Source organism: Electrona antarctica, assembly GCF_951216825.1.
Source record: "Electrona antarctica genome assembly, chromosome: 4".
In the NCBI taxonomy this organism is placed as follows: domain Eukaryota; kingdom Metazoa; phylum Chordata; class Actinopteri; order Myctophiformes; family Myctophidae; genus Electrona; species Electrona antarctica.
The window spans coordinates 45387729-45406214 of record NC_136809.1 but is presented as its reverse complement, the minus strand read 5'-3'; the positions used below and the strand labels follow the sequence as shown (position 1 = coordinate 45406214).

Genomic DNA, 18486 nt, shown 5'->3' with positions numbered 1-18486 from the left:
GGCCTTTATGAAAAGGGTTGAAAACCACAGTTCTAAAGCAAAAAAGATCAAACGGGAACAGTTCCTCTAGTCTAGACTAAGGTGGAGCTTCCCGAGCTCCTGGCTGTGACAGTTCACCTGCCACAATCGCAAGAAATATTTTGAATGAAAAGAGATTTACAGCTGTGCCTGGTAGCAGTCAAGTTATTGCTCCGGATATTTCTTGATTTCAGTTTAACATAAACGCATCCATCAGTAAACATCTGCATCCATCAGAGAAGAGACCCCAGCAGTTCACTTCATTCAGTAATACCATTGCTTTAATGGGACAGCCAGGCTGACAGCATGTAAAAGGCCATTATTCAATCACGAGAACTTAAAAGCACAAAAAGAAACATTAAAAGAACACCAACAACAAACGCACAGAGCATTCTTGGCTGTTTATGAAAACAACTTTCTAGCATGGGGACCAAGAGACTTAACATACACACTCGCTTCTCCCTTCCTGTAGCTATACAGAATCTTTTACAATATTGTCCTGGTGCTCAAACAAAAAATAAGTCTCTGTGAGTGACTATTTTTGCAAGGCTGCGTTGGTAGGTCCATGCTAGTAGGCTGTTGAGGATGTGTGTACATTGAGGAACTTACAGATGAGCCTGGGCGTTTGGCATCGAGGGTTGCAGGTTCCGCAGTCATCATCCATATCTTTCAATCACTCGTCCACCCTGAAAACCCAGGAACATTCAAGACTCTCTGCATAAAACTTGTAATCATTCGCTCTCCAACCCCATGTTATTTTTCTTTTTACTCTTTGACACCAAGCTTTCAGAGGTGGGGATGTGAACAGACGTGACAGCCACCAAGTACTACTTGGCACTACTTAACTTTTTCCTTTACCAATTGTTTGTCCTTGGCATTGGGTTTCCATACAGCAAGACGGCTTTGTTACAGAAGGATTTTGCAATAAGCTCCTTAAAAACATCATTACCTTTAACATTGTCCTGGAAATGAACAATCTTTTTTATACAAGTCAGTTCTGAAAATACAATGGCAAATAACATTTTCCACCAATTTCATCGTAAACAAAAAAATATATTTTTCACTCCCCATCTGATTTGTTTAGCTTATCAAATGAAAGTTTTTTTTTCCTTTTAAGCATCGTACCAACATTCATTGATTTCAATACTGTTTAAGTTTTACAAAGACATAAATATAGGATACAATACAGTATACTGTATAAAATACAAAATCAAGTTGATGTTTTTTTTTTGTTTTTTTTAAATGATAAATCACCAGAAGAAAACCCAAAAAACGGATCTTTGACATTAGGCAAACACTAGTAGAATTACCCCCTGAGGTCAAATGATACAAGGATAGCAATGTCTCAAACTGCTTAAGTACCCAGATAGTTCACTGCTCTGACGTCACACCCCAACGTAGTTTAGCGTTAAGTCTACGGGCATTTTACAGGTTGGCCTTTGTGACACGCAGTCAATGTGTATTATGGGAGTAGGCTAGTTCGGTTAAAATTGTTATATTGTATCTGAACTGCATGATATTACACCAAGGAAACTTTAAAGGCACAAATATCTGAGGCGGGGTATTGCCTCCGAAAGAATCAAATCATACAACAGTTGTGGTGTCAAATAAGTAAAAAAAACAAACAAAAAAAAAAACAGGGGAGAAGAATCAGTAAACACTGTGAAAAAGACATGTTTCAGGTAAAGGTTTAGGTCTGACCGAGGATGATGAGGCAGTGAATCAGGAAGTTAAGGCCAATTTACAGGAGATCATCCATCAGAACACTAACGGTTATGATGTTAGACCTGACCAAACACAGTTTTACTACGATAATGGTCTTCTTCTTCCCGCGGTTAAGTCAATTATATTAAACAAGGCATTATTTCTTGTTCTTCTTTCAGAGGTTGTTATTATACACAATAATATGTAAAGGTATGTTACAAGAATATACATGGGCTTCAGTCTATAATATTTTAGTAAGGAGTACATCCAAGCATTCAGGGTGAGGACTTTGGCTTTGAACGGTTAGTCTACATATGCACAAATATGTAACACGCATAGAAAACTCACCATAGAAAAAAAAAAGAAGATGCACAAGTACACAGAAAGTCAAGGAAAACCAGAAATGGACTAAATGGCTCACGTTAACTACATATCAGTCGTGACCATTTGCTCACACACGACCAAAGAGGGGAGTGGGGGGAAGAGGGGGAGGGGGTAGAAGAATACATTTTCAAGTTTCACCTTTTCACACCCCTCACATATTTGTGAACTTGACCAATCACAGAGCATTTTGTTCGGGGGTAAAGAAAAGCCAGAAGACGTACAAAAACAGGGTAAAACATTGAGGGTGGGTGGGGGTGTGAAGGGTTAAAGTTCAAGTTTGTCATTCATGTGCAAGTCAATATAAAAATGCTACAACTCGTACGACGCTCTTGTCAACAAGACATGTTCAGGGCAGTCCTCTGACGAGAGCGTACAACTTTTTTTTTGTTTTTTTGTTTTAAGGGCTTAAGTTGGAAATTGGCAGGACAAGTTTGCTCAATCAACGATGCAACGCATTATCTGATCTCCGCTCCCTGTAGTTTCGTTGTTTATTTTTTTCCTCCTTCCGCTCATCACCCCTCCCTCTGTCCAACGCACCTGTCAGTCCGACCGGACGAAGAGCCTTCCGAGAACCTGCCTCACTGCATCAAAGGCCAAAGCAAAGTCTACCTCCTCCATCTCCTCCTCCTTACCCTGGGAGAGTCTCTCCTCACCATGCACCTTTGCCCACTCTGGTAGGTCATTTCAGCCATCTCACCGTTTTCCCCCCCGCGGCCCACCTTGCTCACTCGCTGTCGGTCTCCAGGTCAGAGTCCGACCACTGCACGGGGCTCAGTTTGCCGTGGCGCTGGGCGTACTCGATGACTGCCGTGTAGCAGAAGTAGTACTGGTCCCAGGTCTGGATGCTAAAGGCCCGCTGCGTGCGCATCCGCCGCACTGTCTGACGCACATCCACCGTGCTAATGTCCTCTAGCCGTGACAGGCAGATGTCCAGTGTACAGAAGGTACCTACAGAAGAGAGGGCAGCGAGGGAGGGATGGAGGACAAAATGGGAGGAAGACGAGTGAGGTCACACCGTCACACTCAATCATCTGCATTCACCAACCAACTGCTTCTTTTTCTCTTTTTTTTTTACTACTACAAAATTGACCAAATAAATCCACTCAAAACAACATTAACATTGAAAGGTTTCCATGCAATGTAATCAAGATGATATCAGATACTTCACTGTTTCCCCAAACAGTGGGTCGGGACCCATTTGTGGGTCACAGACACATTTTTATGGGCCCCTTTATTTTTTGTTTCCTACTTTTTTGAATCATTATTTCAAAACAACTTTTTCACAAATTAAAAACAAATTCAATTATTTCTTTCAGTATAAAAGTTCATGAAGAAATAAAAGAAATATCAAAGAAATTCCATAAATTAGAAAACAAACGTAGTGCAAATAGAAGACATACAATTTCTCTTTTGAGTCACAGGCTAAAAGGTTTGGGAACCACTGCACTGCACTGCGCTACATGTGATTTTGTGGATAACACAATGGTACAAATTAATCCTAAATGTGTTTTACCTGTGCGGCCAATGCCTGCACTGCAGTGCACCACCACAGGGGGGCCCCCTGGAGGCCCCGTCCAGCCGGGGCCCAGGCTCCTGACCGACGCCTCCTGCCTCTGGAGCACGTGCTCGCGGAAATCTAACATGGCAGACGCACTCTTGGGAACGCCAAAGTCTGGCCAGCCAACGTAGAGGAAGTGGGACACCTCTCGCCTCTCCCCAGTCTGAGAGACAGAGAGATAAGAAACGAGTGATGGCCAAAGCCCAAACGTTAACCATTAAGAAATTGGTAACACTAACGCCATTGTAAGGAACGGCTTATGTTAGCATTAGCTCACGATGCTTATCTTTTCCCAGAAACGGTAACATGTGTGCGGAAAAAAAATCTGATCTGGACCTCGGATGGATCATCATCACGGCGGACAGCTATGGGGTGCACGCGCACCTTGGATGTATCATCATTTCATATTTTAGATAGAGCTTTATCTACGAGATATCTTGTAGTTGGCATATAAGGAATTCATATTATAGCTTTTAAAAAGCACTAAATCTCTACATGCGTGCGTTTGTAGTATTTTAACATTACGTCGTTTTCCATCAAGCACAACATGCTTTTACCGGCAAGGGGTCCTTCCACGTTCCAAAATATACGAAGGGCTTGCTTTTACCATGTGTAACATGTGCACAGTACTACAGTTGGAGGCCATCGATATTGTCCTTTTCTTTTTGCCGAGGTTTGCGTGATCTGCGCAAAAGGACAGTAAACCCATTTTGGGCGGGAACCCCTTTTGGTGTTTTAAACATTATGTTATAATTTAGCTATTGAAAAATAGCAGATCTACAAGCTCATAGCGCGCCACCGAGTGGCGGGCTACGAGCTTGTAGGTCTGCTATTTTTGAAAAATCGTGAAAATATTTATTTCAGAAAACTGGAGGATTTAGAAGGATTTTTTTAAATTTTGAGGTCAGGCCTAAATGGGTCAAATGATAAGGGACAATATCGGTGGCACCCATCTGTACATCAGTGATCACGACAGTGGTGAGTGACATTCTTTGTACAAGTACGTATCCATATCAAATCCCATGTGCATCCCTGCGGTGCAGGTCTATCAAATATTATAGTATTTTATTTGTTATTTAAGAGTGGTGCATAATGGTTAAATATTTGCAGAACACAATACACAACATCAAGTTCCAACACCTGTAAATCACTATCATGTTTTCTGGGGTTGCTCTGAAATTCACACCTTTTGGAAAAATTTCTCAGAGAAATTGCAGGAGATTCTGGGCTTTCAAATATTAGATTCTTGTTTAATGCTATATCTGGGAGATTTACCAGATGAAATAATGGGAAGTGACAGATATCTGATGAAAATCTTCTTGGCTGCAGGGAAAAAAGCCATTACTCGAAAATGGCTACAGGCAGAACCTCCATCCATAGATGAATGGTTCCAGGTAGTCTCAGAGATTTTCGACATGGAGAGGATGACCGCTAATTTGAGATTGAAGAGAGTGTCTTTTGAAAACAAGTGGGAAAAATGGTTTGATTACACTACTGAACAACAGGAGGGCTAGGAACGAGAATGTTTAGCTTTTGTTTTTGTTTCTCTTTGGTCTTTTTTGTTTTTCCAAATGTATAGAATTGGTACCTGTATTGAATCCTTGACACAAATACCCATGCTTACATTTCTAAGGAGTGATCCCATAGATGGGATGATATCTGTTATTATCTATTTTCTTTATATACGGTACTTTATTGTCCAATATTACTTCCAGTGTGTGTGTGTGTGTGTGTGTGTGTGTGTTCATATATTGTTTCCATTTTATTATTATCCTGTCTGTGTGTGAACTTACATACTGTAATGTCCAATTGTTTGTCTTATTGCTTTCTTTCTGTAAATGAATACATTTTAAGTTTAAAAAAAAGAGTGGTGCATAAAAATATTTCTGATCGATTGATGTTGTGCATAGACATGTCGAAAGGATAAAACTAAAGCTTGAGAACTTATTTCCATTGTGGTCCCATTATTATTTCCATTGTGCAGTGCAAACGTGTGTGTGTGAGTTAACTGCTGTGCCCTCCCCCCCAGTCCCAGGGGCGACATTCTAAATCCTACACGGGTCGTGCTTATAATCACGGCCCGCTTCTGTGGCCAACGCGGAAGTGCCTCTCGCCTACTACAACAACTGTTCTTCTGTGGCCAACGCGGAAGTGCCTCTCGCCTACTACAACAACTGGAAGTGCCTCTCTCTCGCCTACTACAACAACTGGAAGTGCCTCTCGCCTACTACAACAACTGGAAGTGCCTCTCTCTCGCCTACTACAACAACTGGAAGTGCCTCTCGCCTACTACAACAACTGGAAGTGCCTCTCTCTCGCCTACTACAACAACTGGAAGTGCCTCTCTCTCGCCTACTACAACAACTGGAAGTACCTCTCTCTCGCCTACTACAACAACTGGAAGTGCCTCTCGCCTACTACAACAACTGGAAGTGCCTCTCTCTCGCCTACTACAACAACTGGAAGTGCCTCTCGTCTACTACAACAACTGGAAGTGCCTCTCTCTCGCCTACTACAACAACTGGAAGTGCCTCTCTCTCGCCTACTACAACAACTGGAAGTGCCTCTCGCCTACTACAACAACTGGAAGTGCCTCTCTCTCGCCTACTACAACAACTGGAAGTGCCTCTCGCCTACTACAACAACTGGAAGTGCCTCTCGCCTACTACAACAACTGGAAGTGCCTCTCGCCTACTACAACAACTGCGGACTAGACCTAAATATATACCTCTATTGACCGTGACCTAAAATGTTAGGAAGGGACTGGTGGACAAGAGATCCAGTCAAGTAATTTTACACTTGGTTGAAAATAGCCGATCTACAAGCTCATAATGCATTGCAGCGCGACGCGTTGTGAGCTTGTAGATCGGCTATTGTCATTACGACGGCATCAATGACCGCCAAAATACATTTTAGTCGACTAAATCACCTTTAGATTTAGTCGACTAAAATCTTATGATATTTAGTTGACTAAAACTAGACTAACACTAAAACATTCCAGGTGACTAAAATCTGACAAACTAAATGAAAACTATTCAAGAGACTATGACTAAAACTAAAATAAAAATGTGCTGCCAATAACAACACTGCCACCGAGTGAACTAAAGCGAGTGAGTTGCCGCGTTGAACGTTGAAAAGTTCAATTGAGCCTCAAGGCCGTTCGAGTTGCGACCCAATAGGCACATAAAAGTAAATCATTTTCTGGCGAGAGAGCATGTGCCTCGAAGTGGCTCAAAGTGGCTACTGGCCAATTACAGCGCATCCTTGCACAATCCGTGTAGGCTTTCGAAGCATGCGACCCAGGCTGTGGTGTCATGCTCGAAGAACGCAGTACCACGGCGTGGCCGTGTGGTACCAGTATTTTTTTATGCGCACTCGCAGCCCAGTCAATGGAGCTCTTGCCCAAGCTAGGCTGAGCTGCTGAAAGACGGAGGTGAGAAAAATAAATCTCCTCCGATTAGCACCTTTTAGCAAGCTACAAAAGCAACTCGTGCATATCAATGGTCCATGTGTGACCTGTTAAGTAGGCGGTAGTCTGGTGGTTGTGTGTTGTTACTGTTTTATGGTCGTTTGAATGAATTAATTTGTCACGAGTTGTCTGCTTTTGTGTGTATGTTGTGAGATTGTGTAAAACTCTCATACTAGGCTATCAGCTGTTCTGTGTGCACACACGCAAACGGAGGCGCGCGTGTATGTACCATCGTTAAAATGCAGTGGTACCAAAAACATAATCACCATTACACCACTGGTCCCAGGGCACGTGTCTCACCTGTGCGTTGTAGAGTTCAAGGTGGGAAAGCTTGAAGTCCTGGAACACCTTGATGTGGGTGTTCCTGATGAGGAAGTACCCGTGCTGCTCCGTCCGGCCCTCCTCCAGGGGCCAGTATTGACCGCACTTCACGCGGCCACGCTCCACCACCCTGGGAACGCACACACAAACGGAAAAAAGCTAAATAAAATCTCATGACAGACAGTTTAACACTTACACTGCCCAGCGTCAGTTGGGACCAGTAAATAGACCTTGCCCAGCTATTTGTTGCTTCAGAGCCCTTCTCAAGGTTAACACCGTGCGCATGCGCATGACCGGGCATTAGCAAATGACTAACCAAAACCGTTGCGGGACGGTCGCCGACCACCCGAGGCATGAACTATTTTAATCATAAAATAACTGACAGAAAATAGTTGATCTACAAGCTCAACACGTCGCGCTGTGACGTGTTATGAGCTTGTAGATCGTCTATTTTCGGTGCGCAACATGCTTCCATAGAAGACATGCTGGCTTCTATGGAATAAAAAATGACTGAAATCACCCGTGGCGACTGAGAACTTTAATCCACGCACACAACAGCTCAACTCTTCACCTGCTCCGCCAGCAGGCACCACCATGCATCTGTATCTGACATCACATCAACCCTCACAACTTGTGTGCACATGTGACTCTTTGGCATCTCCCGTCGATCGTACAAGATAATTTTCCCAGAAATCAGATGACGGTTTGAAGGTTCACCTGGTGGTCATGACTATAATCAGTACCATCTGCTCCCACACCATGCGCCAGAAGTCACCGAAGGTCTTTGGCAAAGGACCTGAGGAATACAAAGACACCGTCTGACCAGGGTAACAGCGTCACCGACACAGTTCCCACACAACATGGGTCAGAGAAAGACAACCTTAGAAGAAGACTGATTGCAGGGAAAACAGCCAGTGAGTCTGTTATGTTAACAGCAGCTTACCCTGAGTAGCAATGTAGGCGTTGCTTCTCTTGTACCCGTCCATGAAACTGGCATTGATGTAGTCTGATGTCTGAAGAGAACACAGCACAAAGGGAAGTGAATTGCTGACACGTTGTATGTGTTCTACTGCCCTCTATAGGAGTTGTCTGTACACCACAATATAAAAATTGTCACCATTTTGTTTGTACATTTACACATATAAAAAAAATAATATATACATAGGGTTAATATGGTTTGTTTTAAAGGGGAACTTTGCCGATCTGTTACTTGAATCCCATCGTTCTTTTTTCTTTTGTATGAAGGACATGTCAAAAACTGACATATCACTTTCCAATTTGTTCTGTGTGCTGCACTCTCACGTCGCTGGAAAATCCCCACCAGCCTACGTGACTCGTCGAAACGTGCAGTTTAAAGGATACAGATTAAACAAGTGAAATTGGAAGTGATGACAAAAAGAAATGAGTAGACGAAATTGGAACTGGAACACTATAAAATTGAAGCTGACAAAATAATTTTGCAACCCACCATAAAATGAATTTTCTGTTTATTGAAGAGCTGAAGAGACAGCGAGATCCCTGTTACTGAACAAACACTCTATAGAAATGATTACGTTTTTGTTTTAACCCAAAAATATCACTTAGGCTACCTTTAACTTTTTAACAAAAAAGATATCTTTCAACCAAGATACCTTTAAACACCACATTGATTACTGATGATCAGTTAAATCTTGAACCCTGAATAGGTAATAGTTTTAGGGAATCAATAAGTCGAATTTCCCAGTGAAATGAATATAGATAAACATTAAAGGAGCATTCAGTGATTTGGGTGATTTGGAAAACCCCCGGTCCGCCCCAATAACAATATGTGCACATGCACACACTCTACAGTGGAACACGCAACAGGCCAACAGCACGTGCACCAAGGCCCGCCCCCCCTCGATCATGATTGGAGGAAGGCCCCTCTCATCCTGATTGGATGAAGGCTGGCTAACCCTTGTCCCCAGAGGTTAACTGGGGACAGGGAGGAACTCCTTATATGGTCAGATATTTTAATTAAGTGAAATCACTGAATATACCTTTAAGAACACTGTTGGGCAGATATTATTTCAACTTACCCTACCCTACTTCATCGTACAAGAGTGTCACGCAAAAGTGGAGAAAACAGCTGATCTACAACACGATTTATCGTAGTTAAGTCTTGTGGGTTGTGTGAATATTTAATTAATATAAAGTATTTTCAAAGAGTCATATCTGAATTATTACCTCATCGTCGTCATCACAAAGCTGGCAGAGTCGCACTCGCGACTGGTCTAGACAAAGGACATCGCTGTACCGGTTCTTAATCTGATTGGACAGCTTCCTGTGAAAAAGCAATGTATAAAAACACACAGACACACTTTCAGATGACAGATTTCAAGTTTGGGCAACTCCTGTTTATCTGTCTTAAGGCCTATTCATACTCAAGGGTTCTAGGTGATAAGGTGACCACCCAAACGGTGGTTAGTAAAAACAGAGAGATGTGTTTGGGTGAGCCGCGGCTAACATCAATGTTGTAGTTTCCCCAAACACCGTGGTGGTCACCTTATCATCTAAAACTGGAGCATGAATAGGCCAATTACAAGACCAAGAGAGCATCCTCTCATCTCTTACTTGGAGTAGTCGAAGGTTCCCGTTGGCGGCTCCTTGCGAATCTCCTCATACTCCTGGTAGATGCCTTTCTTCTTCCTCCTCTTCACGTGCTCCACCAGCTCCTGCACGGTCATGCCTCCCGGCTCGGGCATGTGAACGGACGCCTCCACGCAGGGGTCCTCGTCCTCGGGACCCCACGACGACGTCGACAGGGGCGGGGACTGGGACGCCGGCTGATGGGGGTGCCGCGGCAAAGCTTTCTGGGGCAGAGGAGGGACCCCTTCTTCCTCTTCGAGCTCCTCGTCTTCCTCGTCCTCCACCAGGCTCTCGTCGTTCTGCGAGCTGCGGGTGGCAGAGTCCACCGGCACCTCGTCGCCGGGCGCGTCCCCCTCGTCACCTTTGGGGTGCTGCGGGGTGTCAGGAGGCGTGTCCGACTGGGGAGGGGGCTGGTGGCCGCGGCCGTTCACATTAGCGTTGGGACCGGCGCCGCCGCCGCCAGCCATGTTGGCTCCGCTCACTGCCGAACCGTTCCAGTGTTGGTGGTTCCCCTGCGGCCTGTTGGGAGCCGAATGCGGGCTGTGCTGCTGGTTCTGGCCCTGGGCTCGAGTCCTACCCTCCACCACTCCACCACAGTGGTTGTGTGGGTTAGCGTTGCTATCGTTATAGCAGTTGGAATTAACAATAGCCACGGTTTCCTCCGGCGTATACGTTCTGTTCCTGGACACGTATCCGTGCGTGTTGTAGGACAGCGTAGCGCCCGCGCTAGTGTTGCTGCACTCCAGGCTGTAGGAGCGCAGCAGGCTGCCCACGCAGTCGTGCACGTCGTGTGCCGGCGTGTCACCTGAGGCGGGGTGCGTGTGTGCGTTCACACACGACTGGATCCAGGCCACGTGGTTGTACTGGGACGACCCGCCCAGGTGCTCGGGGAGAGAGGAGACCGGGATGTGATTGGCCAACTCATGGGCTTTCACAGTGCACACCTGCAGAAAAATAATAATAATAATAAAGATTAAATATATATATATATATCATGTATCAAAAACAAATATATTTTTTAAATATACATAAAGTGACAGTGTTCTGCAGTCTCTTGTTTCTTTGTTGATGCTGCTATTCGTTTTAAGTGGGTGCACTAAACAAAATGTTGTATGTTCAATAGAGTGACAATAAACATCTTATCTTGTGCACCATATGCAAAACAAATGTACATAAAATGTATGAGAAAGCATGTACATTCAGATCATATCTGATATTGAGTACATCAGAGTGACAGGTCAAAAGTAGCAGGGCAAATATAGCATTTAAACACCGACATCGCCATCTAGTGGCTGCATTGATGTCTGCTGTTGGGTGGAAACTTTGTATGTAACCTTGTGTCACCAGGCTTTCCACCTGGTCTGCCTGGTCTGTGTTACTGAATTGCCGTGTGATCTGGTCAGGAGCGAATGATATCTTACGTCATGTTGTAGTCATTGTTTTGTAGTCAATGACAGGCCGGAACCCTCAAACCAGAACTTCCTTTCCCTCAAACTGGAAGAATAATACATACATTTCGCTGATTTCTAAAATACAAAATAAATTTAAATGTGAGTATGCTTTCCAGAGACTATTTAGCGTCTGTAAACCTTTGTTATCCCACTGGGAAATTCTATTCTCATCGCAGGCTACGAGAGAGCGAGTCACGCTTTTATTGGGAAGGTATTGTTCTTTAGGTTTGAGGGAAAGAAGCTCTGGTTTGAGGGTTCCGGCCTGATGACTACAAAACAATGACTACAACATGACTTAAGATATCATTCACTCCCGACCGGATCGTAAACCCTAAAAGGAATGCTGTCCAGGCTACCTTGTATGTCCAAAACGGTTACTTTTCAGGAAGTGTTCCAATTGATTCAATGTAGTTATTTAGTCTCAACTCTCAAGGTCCCGTATATTCTTTTCATTACATTTTTATAAAACACAAAAACATTTTTCAGATAACGTGCAGCACACATGAGATGTACGTACCCTTTCTCTCAGCTTCTCACGGACAAAGAGGCGAAGAACAGCAAACGGTGCTCGGAACCAGAGAGGTGATGACACGATGAAGACACATTTTAGACGAGCTGGGAATGCTCCCTGATGAAAAACAAGAGATATAAGACACTGACCCGGGAGAATGACACCCATATTTAATGCTTGAACCCCATCATTCCTATTTTGGGGTGAACATTGGGCAAAAATAGCAGATCTACAGGCTCACAACGCTGCGTCGCAAGCCTGTAGATTGGCTATTTTTGGCAAAGATATTTTAGTGTAGAGCAAAAGCAGAATGGAGCCACGGTAGAGCCCTTGGAAATCCAGTCAACAAAGTATACTCTGTTATAGAAAAACGTACTTCAAGTGTGATAAAAAGATGTGATGAGACATCCATTTAATTTAATAGGGATCCCTAGAAAAATGCCATGCTTCCAGCATGCAAGATGATTGAGTCTCCCGAACCATCTTGGCACTAAATATGTATACACAACACGAAAAGGGGAGGAGTTTGAGCTGTGACATGCCCCAACAATACCCTCTCTTTGGTAGGGCACAATGGTCTGATTCAAAGTCCTTTGTCAATGCAGCCAGATCAAAGACAGTTCTGATGAAACATCAAACTTGATTTGGTAAAATAAATGTATAATTTCAATGTGGAACCCTGAATTTGTTGAAAAATCCCACTTGTGTGAAGTGATGGGCGCTCTTATCATCATACATCATCACATTCCGGCCAATCACAATTGGCGTTCTCACTTTTTATCCTCAAATTCTTGGTACACACAGACACAGAAAGCTGGCTAGAGGCCCTCAAAAACAGTAGGGAACTTGCTCTGTGATTTTCACAGATGTGGTGTGTGAAAAACACAGACGAGGTATGTGTAATATCACTGGGTATTGTCTGTATTACAAAAAATGACCAACCCTTCCCTGGAGAAACAGGGAGAGTAGAACAGGAGAGGGGTTTTGTTAAATGCACCTTGAGCAGGTTGAGGATCTTAACACAGAGATCATAGTCGAAGTTTCCATAGCTGGAGTTGGTCATGTCGTAGATAAATATGAGGCCGTCTTTCTGAGTTTGCAAACTGTTAGAGATGAAAGAGACAGAGTTATCCAAAAGGAGGAACGGTGGTAGAAAAAGATGATGCAATCATTCATATTACGCAGGGTTATTAAAACGTTGTTCATCCTGGCACTAAAACAACATTAGTAATGGAAACACTTTAACAAGAAAAAGGACATTTTAGCTTTCTGAAGTTTCTTTCTACACATATGTAACATTTATGACTGCCCAACTAGATTTCTGAGAAACTGCATCAACAGCAACATCCATCTGATTTCAAAGTAGAAGGTCACATTCAGACTCTAATTTAGAATACCAAGCAAGCAGGACTACAGTCAGAAGTACAGAATTTACATTCTTATAGAGCAAACAAGACAAAAGGTTCCATGAAAATGTCACTAACAGAGAGCCCGGGGGAAGAGATACAAGGTAAAGAAGAAAAAGGTGCATACCACTCTATGGCTTTGTCCAGCTGATAGATTATGGCTTGTAGCACGGCCTTATGGGTAGTGATATCTGGCCGATGGAGACAAGCCGTAAAGAGAGCTAAAGCTGCACCTTTTGCATCACGGCCAGGCTGGAAAGACACGCTATATTACATTACTTGGACCAAGACAAAATCCTCCACTGTGCAATTTACTCAATGTGATTCTGGATTGGAATATGGAAAACGAGTCCATGAGCATACATAATAATCTCAACACAGAACAAAATACAAGGAAACACACCACTTTTTTCTGATGCACTTATTGTCTCTAGCAGCCGCGGAAAGTTCTTATAACGGCAGTGTTTACATTTTGGGTTGGGAGCATTAGCACCCATGACAGACATCTAACCAGCAAAAGATATCACATCGCTCTTCCTCTTTATTTGGAGGAACCACACAGACTGATTAGGACACACAGACCTGGTGGTTAGTGAAAATGTAATAAAAGCCATGTTCTTGTGATGGGCTGTCCCCTTTTCATTAGGCCAGACTTTTTAGTCCTAGTTTAACGCCAGCTGTACGGATTCCACTGCTGTGTCTCAAAAAGTTGTGAACACATCAATTGTGCTGCTATTAATCACTAACGTTTAGTGCCCTCAAACTAGATAATAATTAAAGAGAGAGAGAGAGAGAGAGAGAGAGAGAGAGAGAGAGAGAGAGAGAGGGGGAAATAAATTATACAAATACAAGCATGCACAATATTAATTTATAAACTATGTTTAACTGCATCACTCACCAGGACTGTGAATTTGCCACTCAATAGCTCCGATCGCAGAGGCTCCTCATCAGGGTTAATGTTGAAGATGCCCTCTTTGATTCTTGTTTTCTGATTCGAAAAATGACAGCAATAGGAGAGAAGGATTTAGCCTGCAGTTAAACCTGCCTGGCTGTGTCACTCACCTTACAATGCTCAAAACCCAAAGGAGTAGACAGTTTTAACACAGACACAATATCAGTCAATACTAAAAAATAAATGTTTCATCCTTTGAATTCATGTCATTGACACTGTCCGAAACAAATGCAAGTGTCTATGGAAGTGTTGGTAATCAACCCCAACAAAATCACCCCAACTACTCTTTTTTTGTTATTCACCAGCAGTGAAAGAGCAGCTTATAAAGTAAGTATATATATATATATATATATATATATATATATATGCTTTACCACTTACATCGGTTCTTTATGCCAGATTCAAAGCAGTCGTACTGACGTTCGCACGCTGTACAATAAGTGATTTTCTGAGCAAAGCTTAGCACATTAGTCAAGTCAGATTAAGCGGTCGACTTCCAGCTGATGGACATCAAAATAAGAGCATTGTGTGTCAAAATAAAATTCTAATAGAATTCGAAATAACAGCAAAGTTGACAGGAAACACAGAGAGAGTGTGGGTGAATGACGTGCAGCAATGGTCCGACTGACCAGGAATCAAACAGAGGACTTGCTGTGAGGCATTAAGAGTCTAATACCACATGGGTTCTAATTATTAGAGCCCATGTGGTATAGTATACGATCTAACCACATGACTATCGGGTCGCCCAATTCTAGAGGACATTTAATGTTATTGGAATAAAAGTCCTTATCATCCCTGGGAACTAATACTGCACTGAGTGTAAGCCATATGGAAAAAACGACAAAATAATTCACATTGTAGTCATTCGATAATTGAAAGGAAGCGTGTGCTTTGGCTTTGAGGGCTGTCACCCATCACAGGTGTCAGTGTCATACCTTGTATGCCTCGAAAAGATCGATGGCCCTTGAGACGTCAAACTTGCGGGCCATGAGGAACTTGACAGCTGTGGGTTGGGAGACGAGAGCAGCACTGTGGGGCTGCTCTCTACTACGCACCTCATTCAGGAACTCCTCCACTGCCTGTAAGGGACAGACGAGGAAGCATAAGGTGGAGAATAGAGACAATAATAAAAGAGCAAAGCAAAAAAAAAAGAAAGGTTGTCAGAAGAAGACAGTTATATTTGCATAGAGAGGGAAAGGCAGAATGAGAGAGAAGGCAAAAGGAGGCACATCAATGTGAGATAAGAGAGCAGGGCAATGAGAGACAGGAGATGGGGAGGATAATTGAGTTAATTGGAAGACTTCATAGACGTCAAGCCTGGTAGTCCACTCCTAGCCAAGGTTTGAATATAGTGAGACAAGGCTGTGTACAAGCCATGTCCATTGTACTAGGCTGCAAGGCAGCAGTAGGCAATAGGGATCATAATCCAAAACATACATTTTATTTGGGCAACTTGTCTTGAAGGGTGCATCATTTTTGCCAGTATATAAACTACTAGTGTTGACTCAACAAAAAGCCTTTTGATGAGCCACATGGAATACCCATAAATGTATCTATAGAAAATAGTGAGTGTAAATAAATGTGGCCAGTATATCCCAATGAAAAGTATGACCCGACATATTTGACACAAGTAGTGTACAATACATCTTGTATAATGTTTATGTTTCACTTCTGCCAGAATGCCAGATAGGTAATCGATGCAGCAGACGGGTATAAACATTCAACCATTTCAAGCCCAGATACTGTCTTGGATTGGAGTATTCAACGTATTATTTTGGCCAAATATAGCATATCATACTAGTAGAATTAGTATAATATGATCTAATGATGATTTAGTATTAGTCAAAATAGTAATGATGTTAATACTGATAATTGCTATTATTATAATGTCTAATATGGTAAATGCCAAATGGTTATGTAGTGCAAATTAATTTGGGGATCTCTATGGTGACAGGGGTGGGGGATGGGTGTGATATTGATTTTTGTCTTTGGTTTATGCATTCTGAATCTGGCAATTATTTTGCTCGGATCAATCATTGGCATTGCAGAATCTTTGATTATTGAAACTATTTCTAGTAACCAAAATCATGTTTTGTTGTAAGGAGGATAGGCACTTAGAAGCTTTCAGCTTCAGTCTAATCCTTTTGATCACCTCTAACGATGTAACAGTTTATTTATGTTGATGTGTATAATTGTGTTGGTGCTGTTGTTGTGAAGATGATCAAGTAACTAAACTAAACTTAAGAGTTGGATAAGGTTCATGAACTCACACACTCGGTGTATTCAACACATAAGTAGTAGACCCAGGCAACAATTCACCATGTATGACATGTGTACTATTGTACATGGTTAATTTTCAAGCCTTGTTGCTGGCCATTGACCATTACAGTCTCCGATTTCAGCTTCAAACTAAATTACTTTATACTGAATAGAACTTTTCTGGAAGTCAGTTACTTGATAACCACTGCATGGAAATGGGTCTTGTCCTGGTTGATGTGATGCAATGAACACAAGTTACACAACAAAAGATTTCACTTGTGGACAATATAGGCATTAAGGCTAATCTAATCTAATGTGATGACTGATTGAGGGGGAAAGCGAACAGGAAAACAGTGTACAGCCCAAATCTCATGCAGCCAACTAGCCTAATTCAGTTAGCTGTGATTATTCCTGGTGAATGACTACTTCAAGGAAATAATGAAGGTGTCATCAGAAGCTCTGCATGACTTTCAGTGTTTGCTATCAATGTCAGGCCCATCCCTTTTACTGGAGAGTCATGACAACAACAATGCTAGGAACTGAGGGTCCAGTTCTGTGAACTGTCTGCCGTAAATTTGACAGCCAGGAGGATATTCTCTGAACGCTAGCATTAGCATTATCAGAGAGTAAACCCAACCGCATTTCCAATCCAACACATCGTCATTCTAAATTACGTGCCATCTTTTATAAAGTACTTCGCGCCGTGGGCGATCGTCGAAACATAAAACCACATTCACAACAACACACTGTACACAACAACAGCACAGTAACTCCTGCCAACCAGAGCTTAGCAGCCACTCCACTCACTCAAGCCAACAATAGCTAACTAGTGCTAGCTGATAGCTATGGTTACATGTGGTAGCTAGTTAGCCTAACGTCAGTGTGTGTGTGTGTGTGTGTGTGTATGTGTATGTGTGTGTGTGTAAACGTCACGTTACTTTCCACAGTCAGTCGCCTAAACCTTGGGTTAACAGTTAACTGCATGGGTGGCGTTGTGTTGCCTTGCCGTGCATAGATAGATTACAATATGTTTTGCATAGGCTGGTTATCTACCCAGCCACAACCGGTAAAATGCATAGCGTTGCTGGCTGGCATTGTAGCTCATTAGCAGCAAACGCCATCATGCTAAAAGCCCACCTCTCCAGTGCTAACTGCTGTCAGTCAATACACGGGGAGACGGGAGGGTAGCTGGAGGGCCACAACTGTTTACTAGGCTGTACCCCCCCACCCACTCACGCACACATACACACACACACACACACACACACCTGAACAACAACCGTAGTACCATAGTATACATTACGTAGGCCTATATATAAAACTTTAATCACACACGAGATAACGGACACTGGACCAGTGCACACACGCACAATCCAGATTTTGTCGAGAAGAAGGGCAAGGAAATAAAATGTGTTATAAGGCTCGCCTTACCAGCTCCTCCTGAGGTGTCAGGGCTTCCGCCATCTTGAAGCCTCCGCAACGTCGCAACGGGCGCGCCCACAAGCCGCTCGCTCACGCCCTACTCCAGGCCCCGCCTCCGACTCCGCCCATATCCCCGCCCTATAATAATAATAATAATAATAATAATAATAATAATAATAATAATAATAATAATGAGTTTGGAACAACTAGGTCCAAGTTTAAGTTTATTTCCTTACTTACAGACTGATATCCTAATCCAATTAAATTATCAATTGAAATGAGCTTCATTGAAAACATACGTTTACATTGCCAAAGCAAGTGTCAAAATATAATATAAACAGTTGAACATGGGGAAAGTACCTACAGTGTAGGTACTTTCCCCTACAGATATTCACAAACATTGCTACAAGAAATAAACATCGGG

At 42.8% G+C, this 18486-nt stretch overlaps 1 protein-coding gene across 1 annotated transcript; it reads right to left on the bottom strand.

Annotated features, from left to right (window-relative positions):
• Nucleotides 1-281: 281 nt before the first annotated feature.
• Nucleotides 282-18166, bottom strand: ptpn9b (protein tyrosine phosphatase non-receptor type 9b). The gene is made up of 13 exons (XM_079500228.1): nucleotides 18072-18166; nucleotides 15317-15460; nucleotides 14328-14417; nucleotides 13557-13681; nucleotides 13021-13126; nucleotides 12030-12140; nucleotides 10047-11005; nucleotides 9660-9756; nucleotides 8398-8467; nucleotides 8172-8250; nucleotides 7434-7584; nucleotides 3620-3827; nucleotides 282-3054 (listed from the first exon to the last, which is right to left on the bottom strand). Exons 1-13 carry the CDS (start codon nucleotides 18102-18104, stop codon nucleotides 2831-2833), a joined length of 2397 nt encoding a protein of 798 aa, XP_079356354.1. The 5' UTR covers nucleotides 18105-18166; the 3' UTR covers nucleotides 282-2830.
• Nucleotides 18167-18486: the final 320 nt, after the last annotated feature.

Bases quoted from the DNA above. Each gene is read 5' to 3' on its own strand.
- ptpn9b (XM_079500228.1), bottom strand. From the start codon at position 18,104: ATGGCGGAAGCCCTGACACCTCAGGAGGAGCTG. The intron at 13,127-13,556 runs GTATGCACCTTT...CATCTCTAACAG, and splicing joins CTGGACAAAGCCATAGAGTG to TTTGCAAACTCAGAAAGACG. The intron at 9,757-10,046 runs GTAAGAGATGAG...GCTTTTTCACAG, and splicing joins GGAACCTTCGACTACTCCAA to GAAGCTGTCCAATCAGATTA.